Source organism: Ambystoma mexicanum, chromosome 1p, assembly GCF_040938575.1.
Source record: "Ambystoma mexicanum isolate Mex_15411 chromosome 1p, UKY_AmexF1_1, whole genome shotgun sequence".
NCBI classification, from domain to species: domain Eukaryota; kingdom Metazoa; phylum Chordata; class Amphibia; order Caudata; family Ambystomatidae; genus Ambystoma; species Ambystoma mexicanum.
In genome coordinates this window covers 1,119,524,757-1,119,552,314 of record NC_090921.1, presented here as the reverse complement: position 1 = coordinate 1,119,552,314, position 27,558 = coordinate 1,119,524,757, and the positions used below count along the sequence as shown (strand labels likewise).

The window sequence follows — 27,558 nt, the reverse complement described above, 5'->3', positions numbered from 1 at the left end:
CCTTGAAGTGCTATCAGCCGACCCTGTGTATGTGCATATGTCTGTGAAGCAGTTGTCCATCAATAAGTCCCCACACGTTCATATATTCCTTTGATGCCAAACCTGGAGCATTCAGTTATTAAATGTTACATCTAAACCCTTTATCTGTCAACACAACAGTTTTGCATTTGTCCAATTTTATTCTAGGCCCAGTGTGTAAAATATACTGTATTTGGAGCACTAGATGTGTGCGCGCGTATTTGTTCGCTACTGCTGTATTCAGTCTGGTCTCACAATTCGATGTTCCGCTTTCACGTGTAGCAGTGCTCGATCTTCATTCAGCTAGCAGATTACAAACTATGCCAGTGCCACCAGGTAATGGGCATATAGACCTGGAATGGCTAACCCGCTTCTTTCATATGGTTCGATTACAAAATCGCTACTTTCTTCCCATCAGCCTTTTTATTTTTTGGAAAAAGCTTGGCAGGAGTCATACCTGTATGGATAATAACATATCAAAATGGAGCTACTTGCTACTGTGAGCGTGAGCTTGATCCACCTCGACTTTCTGTACTAGTTGGCTTAGGACAAGTTAGTAAATTTAGTTTTATTATTATTTCTTCACCATTAGTGCAGACTTGTATACCTAAATATTGTACAGTCTTCTAGCTCCAGCAAAGTACTACATTTACTGAAGTTTAAGCCTCATTTGTTAATGGATATGCCTTATACATTTCCCAGTTAACAATCAGGCCAGAGTAGTCTTTCAAACAGATTATATCTTGCATTATGGGCTCTAGATTCTGCTGTGGATCGCTTTCTTATAACCGTAAGTCATCAGCGTATAGCAACACCAATGATAATTGTCCAACAATACATATTGAGCACACACTATGATTCGCTCTGAGCAATTGTTCCAGTGGCTCTATAGCACATGCCAATATTTTCTAGGACAGTGAGCACCTGTGTGTTCCCAAATCTAGCCGAAACCTTTCTGATGCACCCGTGTTGCTTGTGACTCTGGCGCAGGTATCATTAGAAAATATTTTGCTCAATTTCCTCATATTGGGCCCAGCATCACATTTTATTAATAACTCCCATTAGAATGCCCATAATAATAAAGAGTTTTCCAAGTCTGAGACCCTTCTGTTTCCCCATGTCTTCACATGCTACTAAGAGCAAGATCAAAACCATGACAAATAGTGCCAAACACAAGAAAAGAGAAAATAGCATTTCAAAATATTTCTTTTCACCAGAAGATAAAATCACCAGCTGCCAGCCTTTCAAATATGCAGACTGCATTTATAGACTCTCATTGAAGCAAAGCAGTGCATGACAATGGCGTAAGCAGCAGAAACGATAACTAGGTTTGGGCCAGTCAATCGATAATCAAGAAGTTAAAGATTTATGACTTGCACACTCAACAATCAGCTCTGCACTCATCCACTAGAAGCAAGAACATTTAGCAGCAAAATGGAAATTGTGGCAAAGTGAACTCAGTCTTAAACTATACTGCAGCATGCCAAACAGAAACCTACTCAAAGAAAATAAAGTCAGATAGCTGATACAACATCTAAGTGTTGAATTTCGAGAACGTTCACGTTTTAGCATTAAACCAACTACCATTGACCAATATGATAATGTGGTTGTATTCCTTGTTCGTCTACTCACTTCAGCATTGGGCCACAGCTCATTGACTACTTGTTCTATTCTCTTAACCACTTCGTGTCGCATCTTTGCTTCCTCCGGTCGCGGTGACATGTATTTGTAAAAATCGATAATCTCTTCATGGAGGCTGAGGAAAGAGCACAAACAGTTATTTAATAAAGTTAAATAAAGCTTCCAAGTAAGGGCCAGCATGGGAAGCCAGCATCACGTTTCTCAACAAACTGCATCGGAACTATCAAATAAATACCACCTTCATGGTGATTAAGGTACTCCATAGAGGCCTCCAGATAGAGCTGTACTAGGCATTTTTACAATCTAGTAAACACGACTCTATCTTTCTGTGCGTACCATTTACGCACCAGATGAGAATAGAGTTCAGTGCAGGGGACTTGACAGAAACCAGAGCACATCTTTTGATTCTGATCTGCATGGATGAAATTGAAGGCCCTGAAGGTGCTTCGGTCAGAAACCGCACACAGTAAATTGAGGAATGTTTAATTTCTCTCCAACCTGTGTGTTTTGTGTCTGTAAAGGCTCATGAAGAGGGGCGCAACTCATGCATATTTATTTTCCCAGCCCAGGATTTTGGGTTCACAACAGTAAAAAGATGGAAAACGTAATTTAAATTGGCAAGTATCCTTTATAATAAAAAAAAATTAAAAAAGAAAAGAAAAAAAACCACATTCTGCTCCTTTAGTGAATGCATGCTTTGTGTGCATTTACCATCAAGATGCATCGTGGTGTGTTCCTACACACGTGTGGGAGAGAGAGTGTTTCACAAATGTATTAACTTATTTGAAGCCAGACTGCTCTGCTACACAACTGTTTTTGGTTAGGTCTCCTGTTCATTTTCAAATTTTAGCAATGTTCTCGTTGCACGGCACAAGCTTTACACTCTTGGAGGCAAATCATGTTTTACTCTTACAATTTAATGTACAATATTAGAACTGTGTAAAATATTCACACCTCAAAATATTATCTGGGGCACGCAGGAGTATTTAATGGTAATGTTTATTTATAAAGCGCCTATACACAGGCAAGTGTTCCAAAGCACTCAAGGAGGGTGGGAACACGGGGAAACACAGTTGCTCAGAGCCCTTGACATTCTGAGACGATAATAGTCTGCCCAGGCAGACTTAAGTGCACAGAATACATTTAACAGTTGACAGCAAATAGGCCGGATAACGATTCTGCAGTTTTACCAAGTGCAATTAAGGGATGAAGACAAGGGAGAACAGAGACTATCTTCAGGCACAGTGCATTCAGACCGTGCAAGTGCACAGATGGTTCAAGGGAGGGTGAAGTCCAAAGGTGCCCAGTCAGAGACTGGGGTAAGTGCAGAGAGTCACTCTCTCGGGTTATTTGTTAAGTGCTTTGGGTGGGGACAAGGGCCCTGAGGCAAGTGCAAGAGAGGACTGGCGGAGGTGCATGGGACCTGTGAACCGCTGAGGTACACCAGGCAGCCAGTTAGCTTAATGTCTAGTTTAAACGTCCATTAAACCTAAACTCATGGACGTCATTTAGGGGTTGCCAGGGGTCACTGCGGGCCCTGAGGTCTCCCTTGCTTACCCCTGTGGTCTCCCAAAAAATTTTTTTTTTTTTTTACATTGTGGCTTATGGGCTGTTGTCAGCAGCATGTGGCTCTTTGTTTCTGGAGTGGCTGGTTTTCTGATGTCTATTGCTCGTAAAATAGCTCAGTGGGTTGAGCGTTGGCTGCTGCAATGTGTGTGTGATCTGCAGGTTATAAGTTCGACTCCCAGCAAGGTTAACTCAGCCTTTCATCCTGCTGAGGTTGATAAACGAGTACCAACACAGGTTGGGTGATATTCTATGTATATTAGTTCTATATGAAGCGCTTAAGCATAAGTGCTATATTATAACACATCATTATCGTTTGGCCTTGGATGTCTGCTTGCATTCACAGTGATTTGGTAATATGGGCCCATACGCGCTGATATTAACGACATTATGGTGATCCATTCTTGTATGAAATGTATATCACTTTACAGTGATATTGTAACCATATCTTTCGTAGTGTACTCAGAAACAATGCTATGTGATGCCACTTCCTGTTTTGTCGTCGGGTGAAAGTTCGTGTTCCATCGCTTCCTGTGATGTCACTTCGGGGTGTGGTCAAATGACATCACTTCCTGTGGTGTCATCAGAGGTCATGGGTCGTGTGATGTCACTTCCGCTACCCCTGGCATGTTGGTGAAATGACGTCAGTGCCTAAACTTGGAGTCAATGTGGTAAACGTACTGTAAATTGTCAGCAGCAACATGGCCGTTGCTCAAGGTTGAATGATTGTCATTTACACCAATCACAGGGGTTTGATGAATCCTAGGGATCCCTCACTAAACCCCTTCCTAAAGTATGCTACCAGGTGGCCAGAGAAAGGCAGACAGTTCCTGATCCTGACCTTGGGGGTTGTGTAATGTGGGCGGATCACCTGGGAAAAGACAAGGCGCAGGCTGGTGAGATCATCCAGTGGGATGGACAGTATTGTAAGAGGGAGAACCTTTTAAAGTTGCCAGAACAGGCAATGGCCTATTGTCATTATGATGTATCTGAACAACATAAGATATGTGCCTTAACAGAAATACCATATAAGATATTTCAGGATAAAAATCCTCCCTGCTCCAAAGGTATAAAAAAAAAGGAAACCAGAAATACTGCCTTAAATAGAATAGACTGTCTTCCTCTGTAAAAAGCAAATTCTAATGGTTAATTCTTAAATGACGCAAAGGGAAACATCTGTCTTTAAAACCCAGAGGTTATTGAAAACAACTGTTGTTGGGGACTACAAGTCCCATAATATCAAATACTGGTACAAGGAAGCGGACTGAAGAGCCATGCTGTGGGAGTAGTCAGTCAAATAAGCCTAATTGCCCATACCTGAAGGAACCCGAGTGGCATAAAAGTCCCCCTAAGGTGCATGCAATAGGAATGAGCTGGAACTGTGGCTGGAGTTCATGCAATAGTAACAGGCAGAAGGAAGAGGGAATGGTGTTGCCAATCCAGGCAGAAGTGGGGTATGCATCACCATTAGGAAGGTCTGCAAGTGCTGAACTTTGACCATATATTTTGTTTTGCTGGATGAAGCCGAGGTGAGTTAGCGCCAGCTAGGGCCTTATTCTGCCATCTTGTTTGGGCTAAAGAGTTTGTATAAGCGTTGGGTGTGCAGCAGTTTCCCCTGCCCCTCCAGTTTACTGGTCCCGGCCTGTTCCCTCCTCCCTCCCCTTATTGTCTACATTGCTGATTTTATCACACCCTCCCAGGGCAGACTTTTGGCTAAGGGCCCCAAGACAAAGGGCGGCTCCTACAGTAGCAGCCCCAGATAGTGTCTGCAGGTGTCGCCAGTGTCAGCCACTTACATATACCAAGCCCATACTACCTACAACCACCCCCTTCCTTTCAGTGGCACATAACAAAAGAAGCACTCTGCTCCCTTTCACCTAGTTTTAATTCAACACACTGAGCTCAAGAGAAGAACCAGCAGCCCCCCCCCACCCGAGTTCCCAAGGGTAATATATTCCAAGTTCCCCCCACCTCCAACAGCCAACAATGAGGTGGCTGCAAAGGCATAACCCCTTCCCTTAAACCAGCAGTAGCCGCCGGCAGCAGTACTAGGCCATGACACACTATGAACAGACTGTAGTCAACCAGCATCAACAGATAAGGTAGTAACAATTTACAATCTACAATTCACATTGTTACTATTGTATGAAACCTAGCCCTCTCTCCCACTATACAGGACACTCAAATCTAGGTGCAGTCTCTATCTCTGCCCATCATATTGTGAAACCTAGACCCCTTCTGCCCATTATTCTGTGAAACCCTCTGTACTCTGAAACCTAGGCCTCTTTCCCACTATACAGGACTCAAAACTAGGCGTCTCAGATCCTTACCAAATAAGGAAGACTGCCGCACTGGACAAAGATCGCTCCAGCTGAACAAATTCGAAGCTTACGGTACGTAGACCTCACACCACCAGTGTGGACACAGGCACGGCCAAGCATCCATGCACCGTAGAATGCTGCTATGGCTACGCTCCTCCAGTCTAGCATTGCATATAGCCGTCCAGACTGAAACACCTGGACGTACCTCAACACCTCTGCCACTAGCATACAGCGACTACAAACCGAAAGGATAGCTGGCCACACAGCGACTCCCTCAACAATAGCAATCTATCCCAAAGCAGAAACCCACGTGCCTGGCCTCTCTTTTGGAACGCTTAGTCGAGCCTAGCCAGCCAGCCACCCAAGTCCTAGACAGGCAAAATGCACACATGCATCTCTTAAGCTAAAATCTTTAGAATTTTCCCCACACAGTGACTATGGTCACCCAGGGCGTTCCAACCGGAAAAGCACATTGGAGGACACACGTGGGGAAAGAGCGCTATATAAATAACCAAATACAATACAATACCTGTAATTATTGTTCTCTAGCATGGGTCTGGCACGATTCACATGAATAACATACATAGCAGTACAACATTACACAAGGCTCAACAGAAGCAATTACACACTGACTCACCTCAAGCAAACAGGTTGCGTAGCGCTGCTTGGCCAACCCTGGACTCCTTCCTGGAATCCCTGTCAATGCAGTAGAACTTCGTAAAGCTGTGCGTGAACCTCCACGTAGCAGTCCTGCAGATGTCCAGCAGGGGCACACCAGACAGTTACGCCGTCGTTGCAGCGATCGCTCCGGTGGAGTGGGCTCCGACGGCCAAACATCAGTCAGTTTGCCAACCGGTGACAATGCATGATGCAGCCGGAGAGCCACCTTGAGATGGCAGCCTTGGACAAGGCCTTCCCATGGTTCACAGGACCAAAGTCCACAAAATGTTGCGAGGTCTTCTGAAAACTTTTGTGCGCGTCACGTAAAAAACTTTAAGGCATCAGCAGCATCCAAAAAGTGCAAGGCTCCTTCAACCGGTGACGAAGGTGTCGAAAATAAATAAAAATAAAAAACACAGGATACACCAAAGGCTTGTTGAGGTGGATGTCCGACGAAACCGTCGGCATGAAAGAGGGGTGTGTCCGCAGCAACACCCTGGAGTCATGGAAAGTCAGATCTTTTTTCTTTTACGGAGGATGCCCAGCCTGACTACTGGGTATATTCATGAGCATGTGAATACATGCCGGACCCCATGCTGGAGAAGAACTTGACCAAGAACTGTGTTTCACCGACATTTGCAGAAACTGCATTTCCTTTGAATTGTGAGAATTCTTCTTGGACAACTTGAAGTTGTGGAACAGCATTGCGCTAGGAATAACATTGATGCTATTGTGGTAAAGTAGAAAATCTTAACAAGAGGAAAAGCTTTGCTGCTGTTGCAACTTTGGTTAACAAAATGTTACTTTGACATTGAAACATCAAGAACTGAATTTAGATATTTGCTTCATGGATTTCCTGGGTTTTTTTGTTGAACATTGGAGCTGAATTTACCTTAAATCCTTGGGAAGGAAGTTCATCAGGTTACTAAACGTTTATCATCAAGCAACTATAAAAACAATTGATGTTATTTGAATTGCCATATCTTTTCTTTGTGTATTTGATGTTGAAGTGTGAGGACCAGACATCTTGTGTTAGCGTTTCCCCTTAGTTGTGTTAGGCAGGGAAAGCCTTATTAGAGTAGGGATGGTGAGGTGTTCGAGGACTTTTATAATTTAATAAAATGGCAAATTTTGAACAATCCTACAAAGGTTGTCCACCTTGCATTGCTGCCCCCTCACAGGGGTCACAGCCTCTTTCAAACATTTAAAACCCGACCCCAGCCAGTTCAAGCGCCCTTACAAAATAAAGAGTTCCATTTGCAAATGAAATAGAAACTCAGCAAAATGTGTCCCTGTAGCGGCAATCCAGTTAAGCATTTCAAATGTTTATGTAGTGCTTCATGCAGGATTCCTCCAACTTCTAAGGACTGTGAATATTATTAGCTCAGTTGATAACCAGTTTACTAAACTCCGAAGGATGTAAGGGTAATTAGGACCAGCCAACATTTGGCCACGAGAGGATTTACAGCCTCATTACGACTTGGTCAATCAGCAGTAAAGCCACCAAGTTACCGTAAAACGTGCTTGCCTTACTGGCACTTGGTCCCGGTCTACCACAGGATTTCAAGTTGTGGCAGGGCAGTGTTAATCCCCATTTCCGAGGCCACAGGACTCCAGGGGTATTTTCGTGGGATTACCGCCAGCAGTAATTGTGCCAAAATGTTTGAAGTGACTGATTAGGCTCTTTTCCTCCTCCTGACCAATGCCAATTTCTTTCTTAGCACCCCCTTTGTGTGCCCAACTAATGCTTTATTCTTCCACACTCCGGTCCTCGACCCACTCAACCCTATGCCCCCTGGCTCACTGTGTCTGGGCCAATGATGTGTTCTCTCTGGAACAGTGTTCCTCGTACTGCTGCATTTCAAACTATGGACCAGCACGTCCAATACAATGCTCTTTCCACCCCTGCCTCAAGGTCTGCCCTGGGTAAGGATGGGTTTCCTTACTCTGGAGAAGGGTCTCCGGGCTATTGCAGTTTCCCCCCTATATTCAGCCAGTAGCATTCTGGCTATGGCAGTTACTTCTCTATGGGGCAATGTGTCCTGTATATTATGGCTTCCTTCAATTTCTGAAACCCTGGCTAAGGCAATTATTTTTTACGGTTTTATTGATTAATTTTATTTACTTTTAAATGTTGTAAAGATTTTAATTGTATTGGTTCAGTGTCTGCAAGAATGTGTCTATATGTTAAACAGTAAAGCGCTCCGATGCACTCGTGCCTTGTCTGCGCTACAGAAGAATATTAAATAAATAAAGACAATTGTTGAGAAACCTGATCAAGACATTTGCACAAAATGCACTGTTTTAGCCTTTGGCTGTTGAATAGTCCCATGTATGTTAGGGATTCAATGTATTCCTGATTACCAAAAGTGTAATCAGTGGTTCACACATGTTTTGGGAGCATTCACCGCAGTACCAAGCACAATTCCCATGCATCTCGCAGCAACTTTCCTCCTCTCCTTGCTTTCATCACTGTGTGTGCAGCAGCTCCTTCTCGGCCCCCCCTGGTTGAGGTAGGTTAAAATTTCCATGCACCCCTGCACCTGCACCAGTTGTTTTGGGCATTTCTTAAAATAAAAAAATATATTTTCTTTTTGCAAAAATTTTTTTGGGCATTTTCAGCCTTGAAATAGCGCTTTTCCATTGCGCTTCAAATCGCCTAGCAGAATTGTTTTCCATCTGCTCAGCACCTGTGTATGATGCAGTTTTGTATGGGAATACAATATTCCCTTGCACCATGCGGTGCTTCCAACATGGCCGGCCGGGCCTTTGCTTTTGTTATCCGAGTGCTGCCTGAGGCATTCTGCCTGCATCCAGGGCAGTGATTTTGGGGGGGGGGGGGGGGGGGGGGGTGGGGGGTTGGCCTTGTGGACAAACGACAGAACGGCAGGCTTCAGCTGGCCCACCACCTCCAAAGCCCACTTCTAAGGCCCCAGCACAACCCTGTCAGCTTCCCTGTCCGCTGACAGGCCACTTCTTGAGACTTCTAGCGCGGGCCATACCCTTCCCGATATTGCCATCCCAGGACTACTGACCTACCATGACTCTCCTACCTCACTCTACTTGGGTTAGATACTTCCTCCCGATTGCCCTTGTACTCCCTTCTCTGCCTGTTATGTACCAATTTAAGTCTTCTCTGTACTCTCCCTACCATCTTACCCCCACTTACGCTTCCTCTAGGGCAGTGCCTTGCTTTTTGAATTGAAAATCAAACTTGGGTGAATTCTGCATTTGTATTGGAAATCAAACTTGGATGTATTCTGCATTTAACTTTGCCCTCTGATTGTAATCCACTAGCGCAGTGACTGTTCCATACCGCTGTACTTGCATACTTCTCCCTCTGCCTCCATCTCTTCCCACTCATGGCGCTTTGTTTCTCCCATCTATTCCAATTGCTTCTCCATCAACTACCCTTCCCTTCTCACCAAGTCTGGAAAGAAGAAGTTTGAAAAGGATATCCTGGCCTCCAACCCAGGTCTCCCCATCGCTGACACCTATTCCAGCGCCTCTTCCAGACAGACCCTCACTGACATCCTCCGTCGTTCCTTCGCCGGATCTATGGACCCCATATATGATCTCTGTGCTCTTTCCTGTCTCCTCCTCTCCCATTAATGGTGGCACTCATTGGGAAGTCCTCATGGCTTCCTTTGACTCCTCTAGAGTCATCCTCAATGTCTACCTAAATGGCACTGTCATGGTCCAAGGTCCTCAGGCCAATCTCATCCTCTTCGATAGGAGGTTCCCTCGCCTCATCAACTTCCTTTCATCTCCGGCTGTCCCCTCTGCTCTTTCCTCAGCTACCTTGCCCACCCCTCCCTCCCTCCTCCTCTGCCCCACTTCAGGCTACCTCTACCCCTCCGCAGGGCGTACCTCTGATTTGTACCCCTCCCCGGGAGGTCTTTAAGGCTGGCAACCTCCTTGATCTTGCCACTCTCAACTCCCACTCTGCTGTCAAACATTCCTCTGACATCTGCCACCTCGGAGAACTTGACCTGGATGTCCTCGGTCTTACCAAGACATGGTTCACGGCTCGCTCCGTCACAAGCTTTGATACTCTCCTCCCTGGTGGCTACAAGATCCTCTCTGCACCCAGCCTGTAGGCGGTGTAGCCCTGATCTTTCCTGAGTGGATTCCTGCCACTATCATTCCCACACAGACCTACTCTTCTTTCGAATGCCTTGTATGCAGGCTCGCTCTCTCTCTCTCTCGCCTAGCCACTCTTAATGTTGCTACTCTATACCAGCCCCCTGGTCAATAACATCCATCTCGATTCTCCCTGTCCCTCATCATTGCTTTTCCGCGACCTCTGCGACTCCCTCGATCTCTATCCTCCCCCCTCTGGCCCAAGACATACTGCAAGTCACACACTTGATGTCTTGATCTCTACTGGCTTCCCCCCCTCTATCCCTCCGACTATTACTCTCTCCTGGAGTGACCGCTGCCTCCTCTCCTCTCATCTCATCTCATCTCTCACTCTCTCCCCACCAAGCCCACACCAACACTGCCACCCACCTTCTCGGACATCCGACCTATGAAGCATGTGTCAGTTGAGGCTTTCGCTGCCACCTTCTCCTACGGCTGACTCACACCCTGACACAGCCCTTTCCCTTCTCTACTCTTCTATTTCTGATACTCTTGATGCTCTTGCCCCCGTCATGAGGATCTGTTTGAAGTCCAAAGCCAAGTGCAATTCCTGGTTTGACTCCGACCTAGCTACACTTAAACGTAAGTGTAGGGCAGCTGACAGACATTGGAGGGCTTCTTGTTCATCCTCTGACAAACCGGCCCGTCGCCTGCTTCAAAGGCAATACCAACTCTCTGTCCTCACCAAGAAGAGAGTCCACATTCAAGCCCGTGTCTCGGCGGCATCTAACAACTCGGCCAAACTCTTTAAAATCTGCAAGGAGCTGGCCAACCCTGCTGCAGTCTCTACCCCTCCTGTTGCCTCCCAGGCGCCCTGCGATGCCCTTGCCGCTCACTTCATCTCAAAAACCCAGGACATCCTGTCCACCCTTACTTTGCCTTCCCTTCCCCGCCCCTCTCTGTCTATGCCTGCTGACCCTCCTTCAGCCACCCCCCATCCACTTCTCGTCCTTTCCTCATTTTTCCCCCCGATGAGGTTGCTAGACAAGTCCGATCTATGAAAACCTCATCACAACAGGTTCATCCCTGTTCCTCTAAAACCATCAAGGACCACGTTGACACCCTTGCTCGAGCCCTTGCTGACTTTTGCAACCACTCTTTTGCCTCTGGATCCTTCTCCTACCCCCCTGAAGCACTCCCTTGTGCATCCTCTTCTCAAGAAACCCACAGCTGATCCTACCTGTCCGGCTAACTATCACCCAATTTCCATTAATCCCTTTCTGGGAAAACTCCTGTAAAAACTGTCCATCTCACAGCTCAACCTTGATTCTGACATGGTTGCTGTCTCCATGACCACCAATCTGGCTTCAGAGCTGCCAGAAACACGGAAACTGCTCTGCTGATCATCCGTGAGGATCTGCTCTCCAACCTTGACACTAACATTCCCTCTGTCCTCATCCTACTCGATCTCTCATGTGCCTTTAACACAGTCAGTCAACCATACCATCCTGCTCAACCGTCTCTGTGATAAACTCGGTATCACTGATCAGGCTCTGGCCTGGCTGACCTCTTTCCTCTCTGACCGACCTTCCCAGGTCAAACTTGGGTCCTTCCTATCATCGATCTCCACGTGTGGTGTTCCCCAGGGATCTAACCTCTCACCCTGGCTTTTAAACCTATACTTGGCAACTCTCGCCCACTGCATTGCCATTTTCTGTTCAAATTTCCAGTGCTACGCTGACGATACTCAACTCACATCTTCAGGCTACCCTTGGACACCTCCTCTCCTTCTCTCATCTCCGATTGCCTTCCTGCCAATCAAAATTGGTGTTCCGCCAACGATCTCGGTCTGAACGCCAGCAAGACTGAAATCCTCCTCATAGGGACACCTTCTCCATCCTTTCCCCTCACTCTCTGGCCGGCCTCTCTTGGCCCCCCTCCTACCCTCACCTGCGAGGGTTAGAACCTCGGGGGTCATTTTTGATTCTACGCTTTCCTTCTCTGCCCACATCTGAGGTCTCTAAAAAGTCAGTCGCTGAGGGAGTCGCAGTCCTTGCAGTCCCTGGTTCTGAGTTGCAGTCTACAGTCTTTTCACAGTCTCTATTTGGTAGGAGGACCTACAAATAGCCCTTTTCCACCGTGGAGCGGCCGCGGAGCCAGTCGCTGAGGGAGTCGCAGTCCTTGCAAGTCCCGGAGAGCAAGGGCTATGGAAGCAAGGGCCTCCATACAGCCAGTATACAGCTCACAAAGCCAGGCATGGGCTGGAGATGGAGGTAAAAGATTCCTGAGAAGTTCTAAACCCACAAATATTCAGACATTTCCGGCCACAACAGTGCTAGGTCGGCAACGTCTTCAATCAGCGCCAACCACGGTGGCAGAACAGCGTGTGCTTATAGACTTAGCTCGGGAGACAGACTTGGACCCTCTAAGCACTGCCGCAATCCATTTTGAGCCCCACCTCGCAAAATCTACAAGGCTCAAATGGGGATTGTACCGTGGTACTCAGCCGTAAGATCCCGACCACTTCGAAAGCTCAACAGGGGAAGTGTCAGCCCCAGGCCTCGTGATCTGTGGAACATCAGAATCCACATCTTCAAGTTCAGCCTCTATGCCATTTGGCTCAACGAACATTGAATCGGACAATGGAATAATAGAGCTCCCGGTCCCGCAAATGCTCGACTCTGCCGAACCCGTCTCGTCTCGCACTCCCCTACCGCCGGCCGAAGGGCGGACCGGGGGGACAGGGCGCCGAGGAACGGGCGGCGGGCCAGCTGAGCGGGAATCCACGCAGCCGAAGTCCAGACACACACAAAGAGTAGACACCAACATTGGCCCCGTCCTTGCCCGCCATCATTACCTCGCATTCGATCGCGGGAGCAGAGGAGTGCAGGGGGAAGGGGGGGGGGGGGTCGACTTGTTCCACAGGAGTCGCCTTGCATGCTCGGAAGTGCGGTCGAAGCTGTCATCAATCCCGGCAAGGCGTCAGAGTCCAGCTAACGACCAAGGCCGTGGTGCACGCGATGGAAGAAATCGCCCCTCTGGCGGTGAAAGCCAGTACTGCATCTAAAGTTAGTAAAACGACTTCGGAGAGGGTTCCTACTGAAGTCTTACGGACAGAAAATAACACTATGATGGCTACGCCAACAGGAGAAGACTGGGAAGACATTGAAGTTCACAACATTATTCCAGCAAGTTACCCATACATCCAAAGTGGAAATCCCAAAACTAAACCTACGAGAGCAAAAAAGAAAAACAAAAAATAAGGAGACAATTAAACAAAAAACAAAGGCAAACATTACAGCTCAGCCAGTTGTGGCAGAGTCGAATGGCCAGCTTGGAAATGTGGAAGAAAACATACGTACATAAGTACCGAATTTTACTAAGAAAACAAAAAAATTTTACAACATAGCGGACCATCGAAGAAACCAAGTGTAATGCATCATCAAGGCAATTCACTTAAAGATTTCTTCAAATGCCTAGGCAAAAGAAAACTAGACTTTGAGGAAGAGATCTCGGATGCAGAAATTGTAGAGGCAATCCAGGATTTAGCCCCAATTTCTAAAGTGAGGAAAACAGGATCCCACATTGGACTGCAGCTGCATCTGTTACCAGACAACCGCATTGTGGGCGAAATTGATACAGATTCCAACAATCCAACACCACTAATTCAGGAAGTAAATGTCGGTGGTAACCGGCAAAACGTAGAAGGAACACCGGTCAAAATTCCTCAAAGGGGCGAGCCTGTCAAGTCTCCCACGCCGGCCTTTGAAATCAGTATGGTGGGGCCGATCCAGTCCCCTCCCACCACACTTACTTCATCTTCTACTTTAACGCCGAGCAGGGGAAAACCAGATAAGGGGAGTAACTCGCAACTGTCATCCCAGAATTTCAAAGGCAATGTGACAAAGTCTATGTGACCTTTATCCCACAAAAAACGACTCAAGCCGCCGGAAGCCTTGAGCCGGCGCATTTGGGTACCATTATCCCCACCACGTCGTCAGTACTGACACCAAAGCAGTCGGAAATTGTGGACTGCAATGACCAAGGAGTTGGGTCTTTGTAACAATCCTCAACTTACCTGATAATGTGCATCAAAATGGGGCCTCGGGTAGCCCCAAAGGTCGAATGCAGACTGCTATCAAGTTCAGCATGATGCAGCTCCGCTGAAACTCAAACACATAGCACCCTCAGCCTACTCAACTATTCTCCCAGCAATTGATGCTCGACTCTACTCTTTCTACGCCAAATAAAACAAGCGAGGCTTCTGTCCCTATCCAAAAGGAAACCCACGGGAAAAAACTATACTTTAGCACTTATGTCGGCAATAACAATAGCACTCGCTCCTTTCTGCAAATTGTATGAGGCTTTGAGCGACACTTTGAAAGATCACACTACACTGCTAGCCACGACACACACCCAATTGATATTCCTGGAGGGATACGCAACAGCAATGGGAATTCAGAACCCCGCCAAGATCACCGAATCAACAGAGAGCTCTTTTGATCAAAATCGGCAGGAAGTAACAACACAGTCTGAAACCTCTATAAGTAAGATCACAAAAAACAAAGACACAAACACAGACAAGCTGCCAACCTTTAGCAGCAGAAGACTTGTCATCTACGTTAAAAAACAGTAAAGGATACAATTTTTCTTTATTCAACACCAACTTAAGTAAAACGAAGAGTCAACCCCCTTCTGCCTCAGTATCTACTGTACCGGCCTTGACTTTATCAGGAACAAAGGTTACAGCGGAAGACGGGCAGTCGGCTTTTACTAAGCCATCCACCAAAAAGGATGAGAAAAAAAAACAAAGTAGGAATAGAAAAAGATCAAACAGTTCTAAACTTAGTGCACCGCCAAAATCATTAACTACACTGACAGTCTTTGTAAATGGCTTCAAAATGCAAGAAAAAAATGGACTTGCAAGATCTAATATGCTTAGGCTCAAGAGGCACCCCAAACCTGACTTCCAAGAACATTTCTGAAAACCAGCAGACAATGAAATCACCAAAAACAGTCGAAGATTTCTTAAACAATGCAGATGCCATGAACATCTCTCAGCACCTAGAGTCAGAAGGGGAAACTCTAAACCGAAAAAATCATTGACAGAAAAAAGCAATCTAACCATAAGCAAACGGGATGCGAGAAGTGGGAGTAGGAAGTTCTCATCTTCGACCCTTCCTCGGAATGTATCGTCAAGTGCCAGGAGAAAGAGAAACAACGAAGGAAAGGAGAAATCCGCAGGCAACCAAAATAAAAACATCGTCCCTCTCCCCTGATAGAAAAAGACTTCATGGGGAAAGTAAACGCTTCAACGTACGTGAGAAATCAGAAGAAAATAGAGTGAAGACAAAAGCGGCGTCAACACGATACCAAAAAAAATATAGACAAGACCTGCAAGCGACAATATATAAATTGGAACAAACATCTTGGAACAAGGAATATATAGTTCTGAACAGAAAAATTATATTGAAAATCTTTGGGAAAATACACGCCCTAAAAAACCTGAGTTCAGAGGACCTCTCACTTGTCGAGCCATATCACAAAAAGGCAACAGCAAAAGCATTTATGCATATAAAATCATCGGCCTCAAATTTTGATCTCAAAGAAGCCCAGTCCGAACTGCACCAATGCGGCATCCGACTATTCAACTGGTCAGAGACCAGCATTCAAGCACCGCGCTGGAGAGAAAAGAATAGAATTTCTCCGTTAAGACGACACCAAACTCCAAAAAAGGAGAGGCAATACTCAAAAAAGCAATGGCTCAATCCAAATCAAGACGCAATTCAACATAATACCCCCAGTGAATGTGTGCCAAAACACACAGGTCAAACTGAGGGCAATTCAAAAGGGACAAAGGGAGAACAACAAAGGCAGAGAGAGCAGTGGAGGCAAAGAGTAGATTCCTACGATTCCCGAGTAGTTAAAAGCCCTGCAAGAACTAGTACCCAGGAAACCAACTCGATCAACAAAGTGACATCGAGGAAGTTGGACATACCAAGTGTAAGGAATCAACTATGGGCTAGGCTCCCGAAAGCACTTCTAAAAACCACAAAAAAATAGCAATTTGAGGCCCGTGCAGCAGGGCCTTATATGTCGAAAGCCGAGGACGCCACAGAAGCTGCAGAGATTAATCTAAAATTGGGCTCATGGAAAACGTGTGGGTTCCTCCATCTTACGCAAAGAGGAGGAACCAATCTAGGGCAGTTTGATGTCCTAGCCCTACAAGAAACTTGGCTTACAGAGCTGCCCTCACTGGATGTTTTGAAATTGCCTTTTCACCGGCGGTGAAAGCCGCCTTGGACGTCCATCGTCGGGCATCTTGTTGGCGGTCCAAGCGGGCAGCGGACTAAGTATCTCAGAAATAACTGGAGCATCTAAACATCATCTGGTGACCATCCTGAATTGGACAAACTTCGGAGTGAAAGAAAAAAAGAATCAGAAGATCAAAATTGCAGTAATAGTGGTGTACTGGAACCCTCAAGTGATCTCACATGCAAAGTTTCTCAAACTGATTGCCAGGAAAAAACGGTATGGCCAACAAAGACTACACGGAAGAGACCAACAGAAGACGGAGGTGCCCAATGGAATGACCGAATGGTTACAAGAGGCTTCTCTAACATGGCCCAATATTTTCCCAACTCAGAAAGAATCCTAACATGGGAAACAAGGAAACAGAAGGGGACAATTGATTACATTTTCACATCTGAAGAAATGCAGAAGGTGATGACTTCATTTGAAGTGATCCAAACTGCAGCAAGTGGTCACAACTTACTGCAAGCCACATGGAAATATAGGAGCGAAAAGAAAACTTCGATGGACCTTGCGGTAGAAAGCAATAACCAAGGAAACCGCCTAAGACTGACGGCCGAAAGAATTGATCAGCTAACGTTAACATACTATGGCATCGACTACCAACCGCTCCTAAACCCCTTCAAAATCTCAACTAACTGGAAAAGGACGACAGATCCCGACAAAACCCACCAAAACGATAAACAGGTGGTGGCAAAACAAGCTCTAATAAGAAGACACAAAAGGCGGATGAAAAACTGTAACTCCGAAAAACTTAAAGAAGAACTGACAGCAGAAACAGAAAAATACAAAGCATGGATAAAAAGTAATCTGATAATTCTGTACCAAAATGACGCTGAAACAATGTTGAAAAAAGGGGCAGGTAAAGATACTGGGGAATTTTGGAAGCTGATGAACCTGACAGGTGCTAAGGATCACAACTCTCAGTTAAACAACGCCAAAGATGACATAAAAGAAATTTTACAAAAACTGAAATCCTCTAGAGCTCCAGGCCCAGATGGGATTACAGATATAGATCTGAAAACGTATCCGGAAAACTGGGTCCCGTTTATAAGCCGGGTGTTCAGGAACTGTTCCAAAACAAGATCAATCCCAAGATCATGGACGTCGGCCACGGTTGTTCCAATCTATAAAAAAGGCGACAAATCGGATCCTCAAAACTACAGACCAATTGCCCTTCTGGATACAATCGGGAAGATCTACGGAACCCTGCTGTTAAAAAGATTTCAAGATTGGGCAAAGACAGCCCCATGTGCGGATCCTTTTCAAGCTGGATTCAAAAGAAATTCCACCTCAACAGTAAACATTATGCTCCTTAGCATAATCAAAAGTAAAACTCTTCAATCCTCTTCCAGAGCATTCCTTGCGTTCATAGACCTATCGCAAGCATTTGACTTGGTGTACAGAGAGAAACTGTGGGCGAAGCTACAAGCCTGGGACTGTCCAGAAAACATTCCTGCGCCAATAAAAGCACTCCACAAGGAAACCACAATGAGGGTAAAGTTAAATAAAAATGGTCTACTCTCGGGGGAAATTCCAACTAACAGAGGCGTGAAACAAGGGTGTCCTTTGGCCCCGGCACTGTTCATAGCATTCATTGGTGATTTAAAAGAAGCGAGTGCAGGGACCAGAATATCCCCTCCAAAAATTGGCGACGTCCCAGTGCAACGATTGCTCTATGCCGACGATATCACTCTGGTGGATAGAACTGAGATTGGACTCCAAAGACAGATGAATGATCTGGCTGAGTACATCAAACAGGCCAATCTATTAACGAACAAAGCAAAAACAAAAAGGTCCTCATATTGGAACACAAATCGAGAAGACATTTTTTTCGAGTGGAATCTGGATAAGTCAACGTTGAAACCGTTAAAAACATTAGGTACTTGGGAGCAATGATGGACAGTACATCTGCAGAAATCTCCATGCAAAAGGAATTGTGGAGGAAAGTCCGCTCACTGACAACACAAGCCAGAGTTTTGGACAAGAGATATGGTTGCTTTTCCTTGATTCCAATTCTAAAGTTTTACAAAGAAAAAGTGGTACCTGCCTTAATATACGGAGCCAATGCTATGCCAACTATTCCAACTAACATATGGCAAAAATTGGAGGGTCACTTCTGGAAAGCAGTTCTGAATTTACCAAAATCGTCTCAGATGGAAGCAATCCGAAGAGAATTAGGTCTTACTTCCCTAAAAGCGACGGTGGAATTCTCCGACATCTCCTTGTTCAGAAAAACATTCCTTCCTGACGCCTTCCCTCTCTATAAATTAATAGACACCGAAATCAAAGGCAGATGTAAGATGATAGTCAACTGGGCTGCTCAGATAAAACCAAGTTGGAGCAAATCACATGTACAGAAGAGGACCTCATCTGGAACCCGAACAAAATAAAAAATAAAATTGGCAGAGGCCGATTGGATTGCCACTCTGGAAAAAGCAAAGGCCAACAAAACTGTCTCAGCTTCCCTTTGCCCCAAAGAAATTAAATGAGACAACACAGTTGCTCCGAAGATTTCCAAATAAATCGATGCGACTATTTTTTCTAAGAGCCCATTTGAATCTGCTTCTGACAAATGAGATTCTATTTGTAAGAGGTCAGTCGACCACTAAAACATGTATTCTTTGCCAAAAAGAGGACCAGACGGAGACAGCAAGACATCTGCTACTCACCTGCCCAGCGATCCAACAAATCTGCCTAACATACATACAACCGTTCTTGGAATCACATACTACAAGCGAGGAGGAAGATTGGTGGCATCGTCTAATTATCGGACAAAAAACAAACTGGACAATTGCAACAGTGAAGATCTTAGAAGCAGCCTTAACGCAATGTACCCAGAGGACTCTTGACATTGCCAACAACCTAGAAAAAATGTAACAAGGGTGAAGGGAAATGAAGAACTGTTTGAAAGGTCTGAACATAGAAAAGAAACAAACTTCTTTTTGTTAAATCTAGTAAACTTGACAGACCCTCCAGGATATTGCGGCATGAAATTGAATATTTTGCAGCATAGAAAAAGCACATTTTGCTGCACAAAAAGGCATGCATTGCAGCATTTTTGTGGCACATTTTTTGTGGCTGGAGGATGTAAGATTGACAAGTTGCAAGACATAGGCCGTCTGTGAGGCTATAAGAGAGCTAGGTTGTCATTATTGGCACTTTTTGTATTCATCGAATAGTTGCTCTACTTTTTTGCTTGAATGTGTATGCCTATTTAATGTTATTAACTTTATTGAGCATTATCAGTTGAAATGGTGAAAATGTTCCCCTCTATGTTCTAAAATCCTGCAAGTACCTGCACACCCCACTCGCCAACATCCCTCACACTCACCTATTCCCCATCACAACTTAGACGTCCAAATGTCTCACTGTGTCATTCATTTGCCTGCTTGCATGATCTGTGTCATTGCAAAGTCACATTTTGCACTCCCAATCCCTCCCACACTCCAAACCATGATCCCAACTCATACCTTACTCTTTCCAGTTCCTCTTGCAGTCTACAGTCCTTCATTCTTTTTCCTCCTGTTGCATCTTGCATCTTTTTCCATTCTGTCGCACTCTTCCCTCATCTTTGATCCCAATCTACAACTCGCTGCCTCTTTCTGTCCAACTTCTCCCTTGCTTCTTTTTGGCTCGCAGATCCCCCTGTAGCATGCCGCTCCCTCTGCTTTCAGGCCTACAACTCCCTCTGTGCACTTTTGCCCCCAGCCTCCCCATCCGAGCCACTGCTCTCCCCTTCTCTCCTTTCACACTGATATTTTGACTCTTTTTTTTTTAAACAAATACAAAAATGTAGATTTTGGGCCAGTTTCTCAAAAAATAGGGCAACAAAAAATAGAGCAGGGGATGTGCTACTTTAGATGCCCCATTTTTGGAAATGTCACTTTAATCTGAAAGGTGACCTGCACATTCCGAGTGGGCTGAGCTGTAGTGCAAATGATGTGCTGACCAGCCGAGTGCAATGCCTTAGTGTCAAGAGACACTAATGTTCTACGTTATCCCAGCACCGAAGTAGGTGCTGGGAGCGCATTTCACGGTGACAGGCCCATTAAGTGCCTCTCTCTGTAAAATTTGATCCCAAAATAAAACATCTATCCCTGTTTGAGGAATAGAAATACATGTGAGACAGCTGTGGTTCTTCCTACCTCTATCACATTAAAACAAAATGTAAAAAGATTGCACGATGGGCTAAACAAAGACCAGATCATGCAGTATGCACCCCCTGTGCCTATTCCAAACAGGCGCATGGGATCTACTTATTTCGTCTGCGCGTTTGAAAGCAGATACTGTTTATGAATTCAGGATGTGCTTTTACATGCGTAGAACCACCTCAGATCAACGCAAATGTGCGAAAGGGTGAAAAAGGCTTTCTGAATGGGCGTTTTTGTGTGTGTTTTGGCAAAAACTGCCATTTTCACGTTTTTTAAAAAATCGGCTGCTTTTCTAAATCACGATAAGCTGAAGGGTCTGACTTGATAAATACAACAACAAAAAAAGGTCAAACTTCCTACTGCACCTCCTCAGAGGTACTCTACCTTATCTCTCTTTCCCCCAGAAGCTCACTGTCTCCCAAGCTCTGGTTCTCTCTAGGTTGGATTATTGTAACAGCCTCCTTCTAAATCTACCTGCCTCTTCTCTCCGCCCTCTGCAAATAATCCAGAACAGGACTGCTAGACTTGTCCTTGGCCTCAAGCCCTGGGATTGCATCTCTCCAGCTCTGAAATCTCTCCATTGGCTCCCAGTGGATGCAAGGATTACATTTAAAACCCTCTGCATTGTCCACAAGGCTTTCTGGGGCCTGGGTCCAAAATATCTTCAGCTATCCCTCCGTAAATACCTCCCTTCTCGAGACTTCGCCCTCAGGGTCAGTCGCTTTTCAAAGAAACAAGCTGGGCGTAGATCTCCGTCTTCGGCTGGGGCCTCCCTCTGGAACAGCCTCCCTGCCATTCTAATATTTGAGGAAAACCATCTCAGGTTCCGGAAGCACCTCAAGACCTTCCTCTTTGCTTCTGCCTTTGCCCCTCCCCCCACCCCTGCTGATCTGCTCTCTTGGCACCTTGCACTTGGACACCCTCTGTCTGGTCCCAGGTTCCTGCTCATACTGCCACCCTGCCTCCGGGCCACCCCTTGCACTGGGGTTTGTATCTGTACCAATACAGCCCCTCCTTTTTTCCCCCCCTCCTGCACTTATCAGACCCACCTGATCTGCTGCCTCAAACCTAGCACTTGCAACTTGGCTGCACTACCACTTTGTGCTGATTTTATTATTTATTTTTGTTATAATTATTTATCCTGTTTCTCCTTTGCTCTGCACTTTCCACTTTCTCCCTCCCCTCCATGCACTTTTCCCGTCCCCTCTACCATGCACTTGCACGTTCTCAATGTCACTGGGCCTAGTAAGATCTTTGTTTCGTTCTCCCCTGCTCCCCTCCCTTGCCTTGTCGCGCTCTGAAACACCTGTGTATGAGCGCAATATAAATAAAATATATCAAGTCACATCAGGACGAAAATAACCAGTTTAGGAATTTGTACATCTTCCTTCCAAGACCAGCATATGCAAGTTGCCAATTCCTTCGTTTCTGACAGACGGTTCTTTGCAAAAGTCACAATCAATGTGGTCAGAGGCTTTTCCTCTAAAGTCTATATGGAGAAGAACAATGGAAAATCAGGAGCCGATACGCTTTAGATAAGGTACGCAGGTGCCCTCACTTAATGTATTTTATTTTATTACACAAGCTCCCAGGCTACCTATAGCAACAGACATATGTGGATGGGAAAGCTGAGGTGGGCTTGGGAGAGCATATCCTAGAGTGGATAGGTGTAGCAGCACTGAGCATATAAACCAATGCATGTGTAAGCCGGTGCTTTGGACAGACCAAGCAAATGAATACAATAACAGGCGAGCAGGTGCAAGCTTAGACCCAAATGCTGCTTTTAACACTTCATTGACTCAAGCCATATCCATAGTTACTGTATCAAAGCAGGTTTTCAGACCCCCCCCCCTTACTTCAGGTGTAGTAACTAGATAAAAGAGGAGACTTTTAAAATAAAAAAGGACTAACTTGCATTAGAACAATTTTATTGATATACATTAGTCTTGAATCTTTACGTACAATTCACTGTGTGACTTTATGGGGCGTTCCCTTTTTATACTAGCTTTTTTAACCAAATGTATTATCTGTTGTATGACCTGTACTGCTTCATGGAATCTCTCTTTCTTCAATTAACATAATGAATTGGACAGCCATTACATAAAGGCAGCTAAGTTTCTAAAACTCACCAATAGCAAGCACATGTTATAAGAACAGCTACTAGCACCCACGCAGGACCCTAAAATACCTTTTAAGCAAAGTCGGGTATCCATATAGAAAAAGTGACTCACCGTAGTTACTATAAAGTAGTGCTAGTCCAGAGTCTCTTTTCCACCATACTCAAGGAAAACGTTGGAGCACTTTTTTGAACCATCAACACACGTTTGTCCTATTTTTATGCAGATGGTGCATGTGCGTCTTTGGCCCTGCCTGCGTTCCTGTGCACCAGAACGTCACCATCAGTCCTTTGCTTATCGCCAACCTTGGTAATCTATTAACAACCAAGGATATTTTAAAGGAGGGGAAGGCGTATGGAGGGAAGGACACTCCTGACTAGGAGTACACACTGCAGTGCCTAACATTTTTTTACTTCAGATTTCTGGAACTCTCGTTTTCCCTAGCAGATGAGTGTGTTTATGCGTGGTATGGGTGAAAGAAAGGGAATGTTGTGTCAGGTGTGTGTTGCACGTATGTTACCTGTTCTGCGTTGTTGAAGAAGGGAGCTGTGTTATGTTGCGTCACTCCCAGGGTGCATGTCCTTGTTTTTATTAGTGTAAGAAAGGGAGGTGTGTCATGCCATGTAATGTAATCTTGCTTGATTGCACTTAGTGATATCATGGTTGCACTTAGTGATGTCCCAGTGTTGATGTGTTGTGCTTGGAGTGTAGGGGTTCCAGCCCAGGCAGTTAGAACCATGGAGCCAGGGTGGTGGAAGAGTGGGCTCAGGTCCAGCTCCAGTCCTGTTCTTGGCCTAACTGATGTATCTTAATAAAAGGAACGTACATTACATCCAAAAAAAGCTTACTCCAAGGTTCCATACTTATGAGAGATTCCTAACACTGGAACATGGGTGGATGGCCCCAACTGCAAATAACAAAGATTTTTGAGAACTGCCTGTGAAAACTGAGTGTCGGCTCTAGAACTTAAGGCAGTAATGTTTACAGAAGGCAGATGCGGTAGCACAAGTAGCAATTTTTGAGATGAAGCTTGAAGACCCTTTGGTGGTGGGAGACCCTGAACAGAATAGACTTCAAGATGCAGGAATCTATCCACCTGGAAACAGTGGCATTCGAGACCTTAGGCCCTCTTTCAGAATTGCCAAACGTGACAAGGTCTTGAACACACTGAATTCCCTTTCCAAATGAGATGTCCAATTGGTATTGTTGGCTGACTCAAGTATCCCAGAGAATTCAACCAAAAATGGCAACCCATGGTGGCCAGCACTCTGCTCTAGTCTGACCCAAACTCCTGAAATCAAACTGCTGTGCTGTTGTAGGCGGCCATCTGACCTGTGTGATGGTATGGTGGAGGAGGATTTCTCTGCCACGAACATAATCTGAATTGTAGACATGAGGTGGTGGCACCAGACGCTCAGTGCTCCAACTTCCTTGGGTCAGTCTGTGGTCCTCCCCCTCTCCTTACCTATGGCTGCTTAAGAAAAAACAAGATACACAATTGCTTACTCACAAAATTTCAGTGTTGCCTGCCATCACTGCCAGGTCAGATCATACTCCTTAAACTGGAGTAAAACGCTTTTTTTTTTTTTTTAAATGTATGGAGGCGACTGGTAAGAAATCTCCAAGGAGCAGAGTGCTAACCCCACCAGAGTACTGGGCAAAATACACTGCATCTGGGCACAGATAAAAAAAAAGTCTAATAGATTAGATTGATGAGCAAGGAGGGGAGAATACAGCAAATATTATATTTTTATGTTTCGCCAAAAGGGCAGCAACAAGGTCAGAGAGCAGAGGTGATTCGGGAGCTTATTCCACAGGGGAGGCCTCATCATAGAAAATCGCCAATCTCCTCAGGCGATGGAGCGAGAAGAGGGATAGTGAGTGGGTGTGACTGCGCAGACCTAAAGGTTGGTATGGATGTATTGTTTTATATGAGGAATTGCGGTGCCAAGTCATGAATGCATTTAAATACTATGAAAAACACCAGAGTACCTGGAGTGTGTGCAAAAAATGAGCTAAAACAACATGGTGCCGATGCGTGGCCATTTTGGATAATCACTTCCACTACCGTAATGAAATCCGACGTATTCGTGGGCTCAGTAAGTAAACTTGCATTTTTGCAGTGGAGGCAAGGTCACATAATGATGTCAGATGAACTAACTGTAGGGAACAGCTGTTGTATTGTCTGCCGAAGGACAAGCCAGGAAGGGGAGTCAGAGCAGTATGCAGGTGCAGTGATAAGGGGTACTGAGAAAGAAGGCAAGGAAGAGAAGCCGAGTTTTTCCACTTCCAACTGGAATTTTCCACTCTTGGCTCCTCATGCTTATTGTCTGCTCTTCGGCCGAGGGAAGTCTGGTAACCGAGAGGGGTGGGGACTCCCTAATAAAGAGAAGAGGTATTCCTCTTAGGAAACACAGATAGAACTGGACCCCCAGGTGATGCAGTCTGCTGAGAGAGAGGATGCTCTGCTCCAGACCCTATTAGTACGAGTGCCTACCTGCTCTGGGACTAAGAAGTGTCATGGTGGCCGAGATGAAGGTGTCTTCTGCAACCAGTCTAACGATGATGCATTCTTTCTAATATATATATATAAGTCATTTTAAAAAACAATATTTATTGGTCTAAGTGTGATTTAGTAACTTGTTTTGTTGGGGTCCAGGGGGACGCAAGTTTGAGGTCCCTCCACGTGGCCAAGCAAAAGCAAAACAGTACCCGGTACAAACACAAGAGAGCAGGGACTACAATCTGGAAAGAAGAAGAGGAAAAAAAAAAAAAAAAAAAAAATCACTTTTCTCCTGAACTTAAACCTATGTATATGATTAATACATAACACTTTGCAGTACACAAATGTTTGTGCACCCACATATATTGTCCCAAGTATGTGGAACAGAGGACACACCAAAAACCCCCTCAGGAAGACAAACAAACAGTCTTAAGATCACCTGGTGAAAGGAAAGTAATTAAAGTTATGAAAGTTAATTAAAAAAATAAATAAATTTAAAAAAAACACCATATACATTTAGAATGACTATTGTGAGAAACCTGAAGGCACTCTCACAACTACTCCCCAGGGATCTTCTACTCAGGTGACGAAGCAAGGAACATCGCTTTTGGATCCAAACTCAGGGTGGACAACCAAGGGAGGATCACCCGAGTGGAAGGTCCTTGGGATTGGGGAGACGGTGGCGGAGGACAAGACATGAAATTCCCTCCTTTCGCAACAGTGACCTACCCTACTTCAGCCTTTACAGGATATTCCTGTTCATGTCCTATTTTCCCCCCTTGAATTCACACAAAGTACTCAGAAGAGGAAGAAGCCACAAAGAGTAAAGCAGAAGAAACGCCACTATAGTACTGGGATGAAGAAGAGGAATCCTGAAGCACACAAGACTGAAAGTTAGGCATGTCCCAGTAATTGGTCTAAATGGAGTCAAGCAAACTAGGTGAAAGAATCACACCTGAAACCCCTTGATAGGGCTCAGGTGTATAACAAGTGGGGCAAAACTGAGCAAAAGGAGAGCAGCAGCAGGAAGGCCATGCCAACCCGTAATGAGCCATGGGAGAATGGAACGCTGAAAGACTGCAAGGTAAAGCAGAGCACAGAAGCATGGCGAATGAGCCACGTCTCGAAGGCAGCGAAGGTGGGAAAAGGGAGCCGTGGAGTGTGCTGGTCCCTTCGTATGGCATAACAGTGCTCCTTCCCTTGAGTGTAGAAATCAACCCCAGGAGTGTCTGACGGGCAGGCGGTGGAAACAAACTAATGCGATGCTAATAATGGATAGTCTAGAAACTGTGCAGAGTGGTCACTTAGCAGAAAGTTACACGTGTTCAAAAGTCTGAACAATTAGAAATTAACAAGACCTTTCAATGGTACGGAAAAGAGCTTTTGAAAGCTTTGAGTGAGCAGCCCAGGGGAGCAGTGAAGTGAAAGCAAAAAGTTGTATTGGCAAAGCTAAAATTGCACAAATAGACTTTTCTCCTATCGGTGAAAGCCAACAAAGTAGAAATTGGGCAAGAGATTAAAAGAGGGGCTGAAGAAGATAAATTCAAAATCAATGAACCTTTTGAATCAATCGTGGACAGACAAAAGAAAAAAACTGTCGAGATGATAGAAAGCTTTGATATGGGCAAGTGGTAGTGCGACCTGTAGTAGGTGGTCCGTGCAGTCTGTCAACTGCACCTAGATCAGGGAGCCCCAACAAATCGAGAATTGTGAAAGAGTGGATTATGATGGAACTCTTTGGTGAACCAGTACTTCGAGCTTGGGGAAGGGAACCCAGAACTCCTATTGCAATAGGGTGAACCCAGTGAACATCGCGTACTGAAATCAAGTGTGCTTTGAACTTGGGGAAGGGGAAACCCCAACTGCTGGTGGAATATTTGGAACAAGCAACTGAGAACTGTATCCTGAACTTGGGGAAGAGAGCTAGAAGCTGCTCCCGACTTTATTTTGACACCGTTTAGTTAACTTGGAATACCCCTACACTACATTTAGTATTAGACGCGAGGGAAAGCATAGGTTTTGACACAGACTTTTGATTTGGACACAGACAGACTTTCCTTGGTAGGGAAAATACCATCATAGTTATAGGGCAAGTTAGGCATTACACCCTCCTGAGACTTAAAGATTCTATTGTTGAATTTGATATTTGCTGTCCGTCATCTCTTGATACCATGCCCGTCTCA

The 27,558-nt window shown here is 45.2% G+C and overlaps 1 protein-coding gene across 2 annotated transcripts in view; it reads right to left on the bottom strand.

Annotated features, from left to right (window-relative positions):
* The window catches only part of TENT4B (terminal nucleotidyltransferase 4B), a 471,403-nt gene that overhangs the window by 408,644 nt on the left and 35,201 nt on the right, over positions 1–27,558 (bottom strand). For both annotated transcript variants that reach the window (XM_069604766.1, XM_069604767.1), the window contains exon 2: positions 1,651–1,774. In XM_069604766.1, the coding sequence (XP_069460867.1) occupies positions 1,651–1,774 (124 nt within the window). The remainder of the gene's footprint in view (positions 1–1,650; positions 1,775–27,558) is intronic.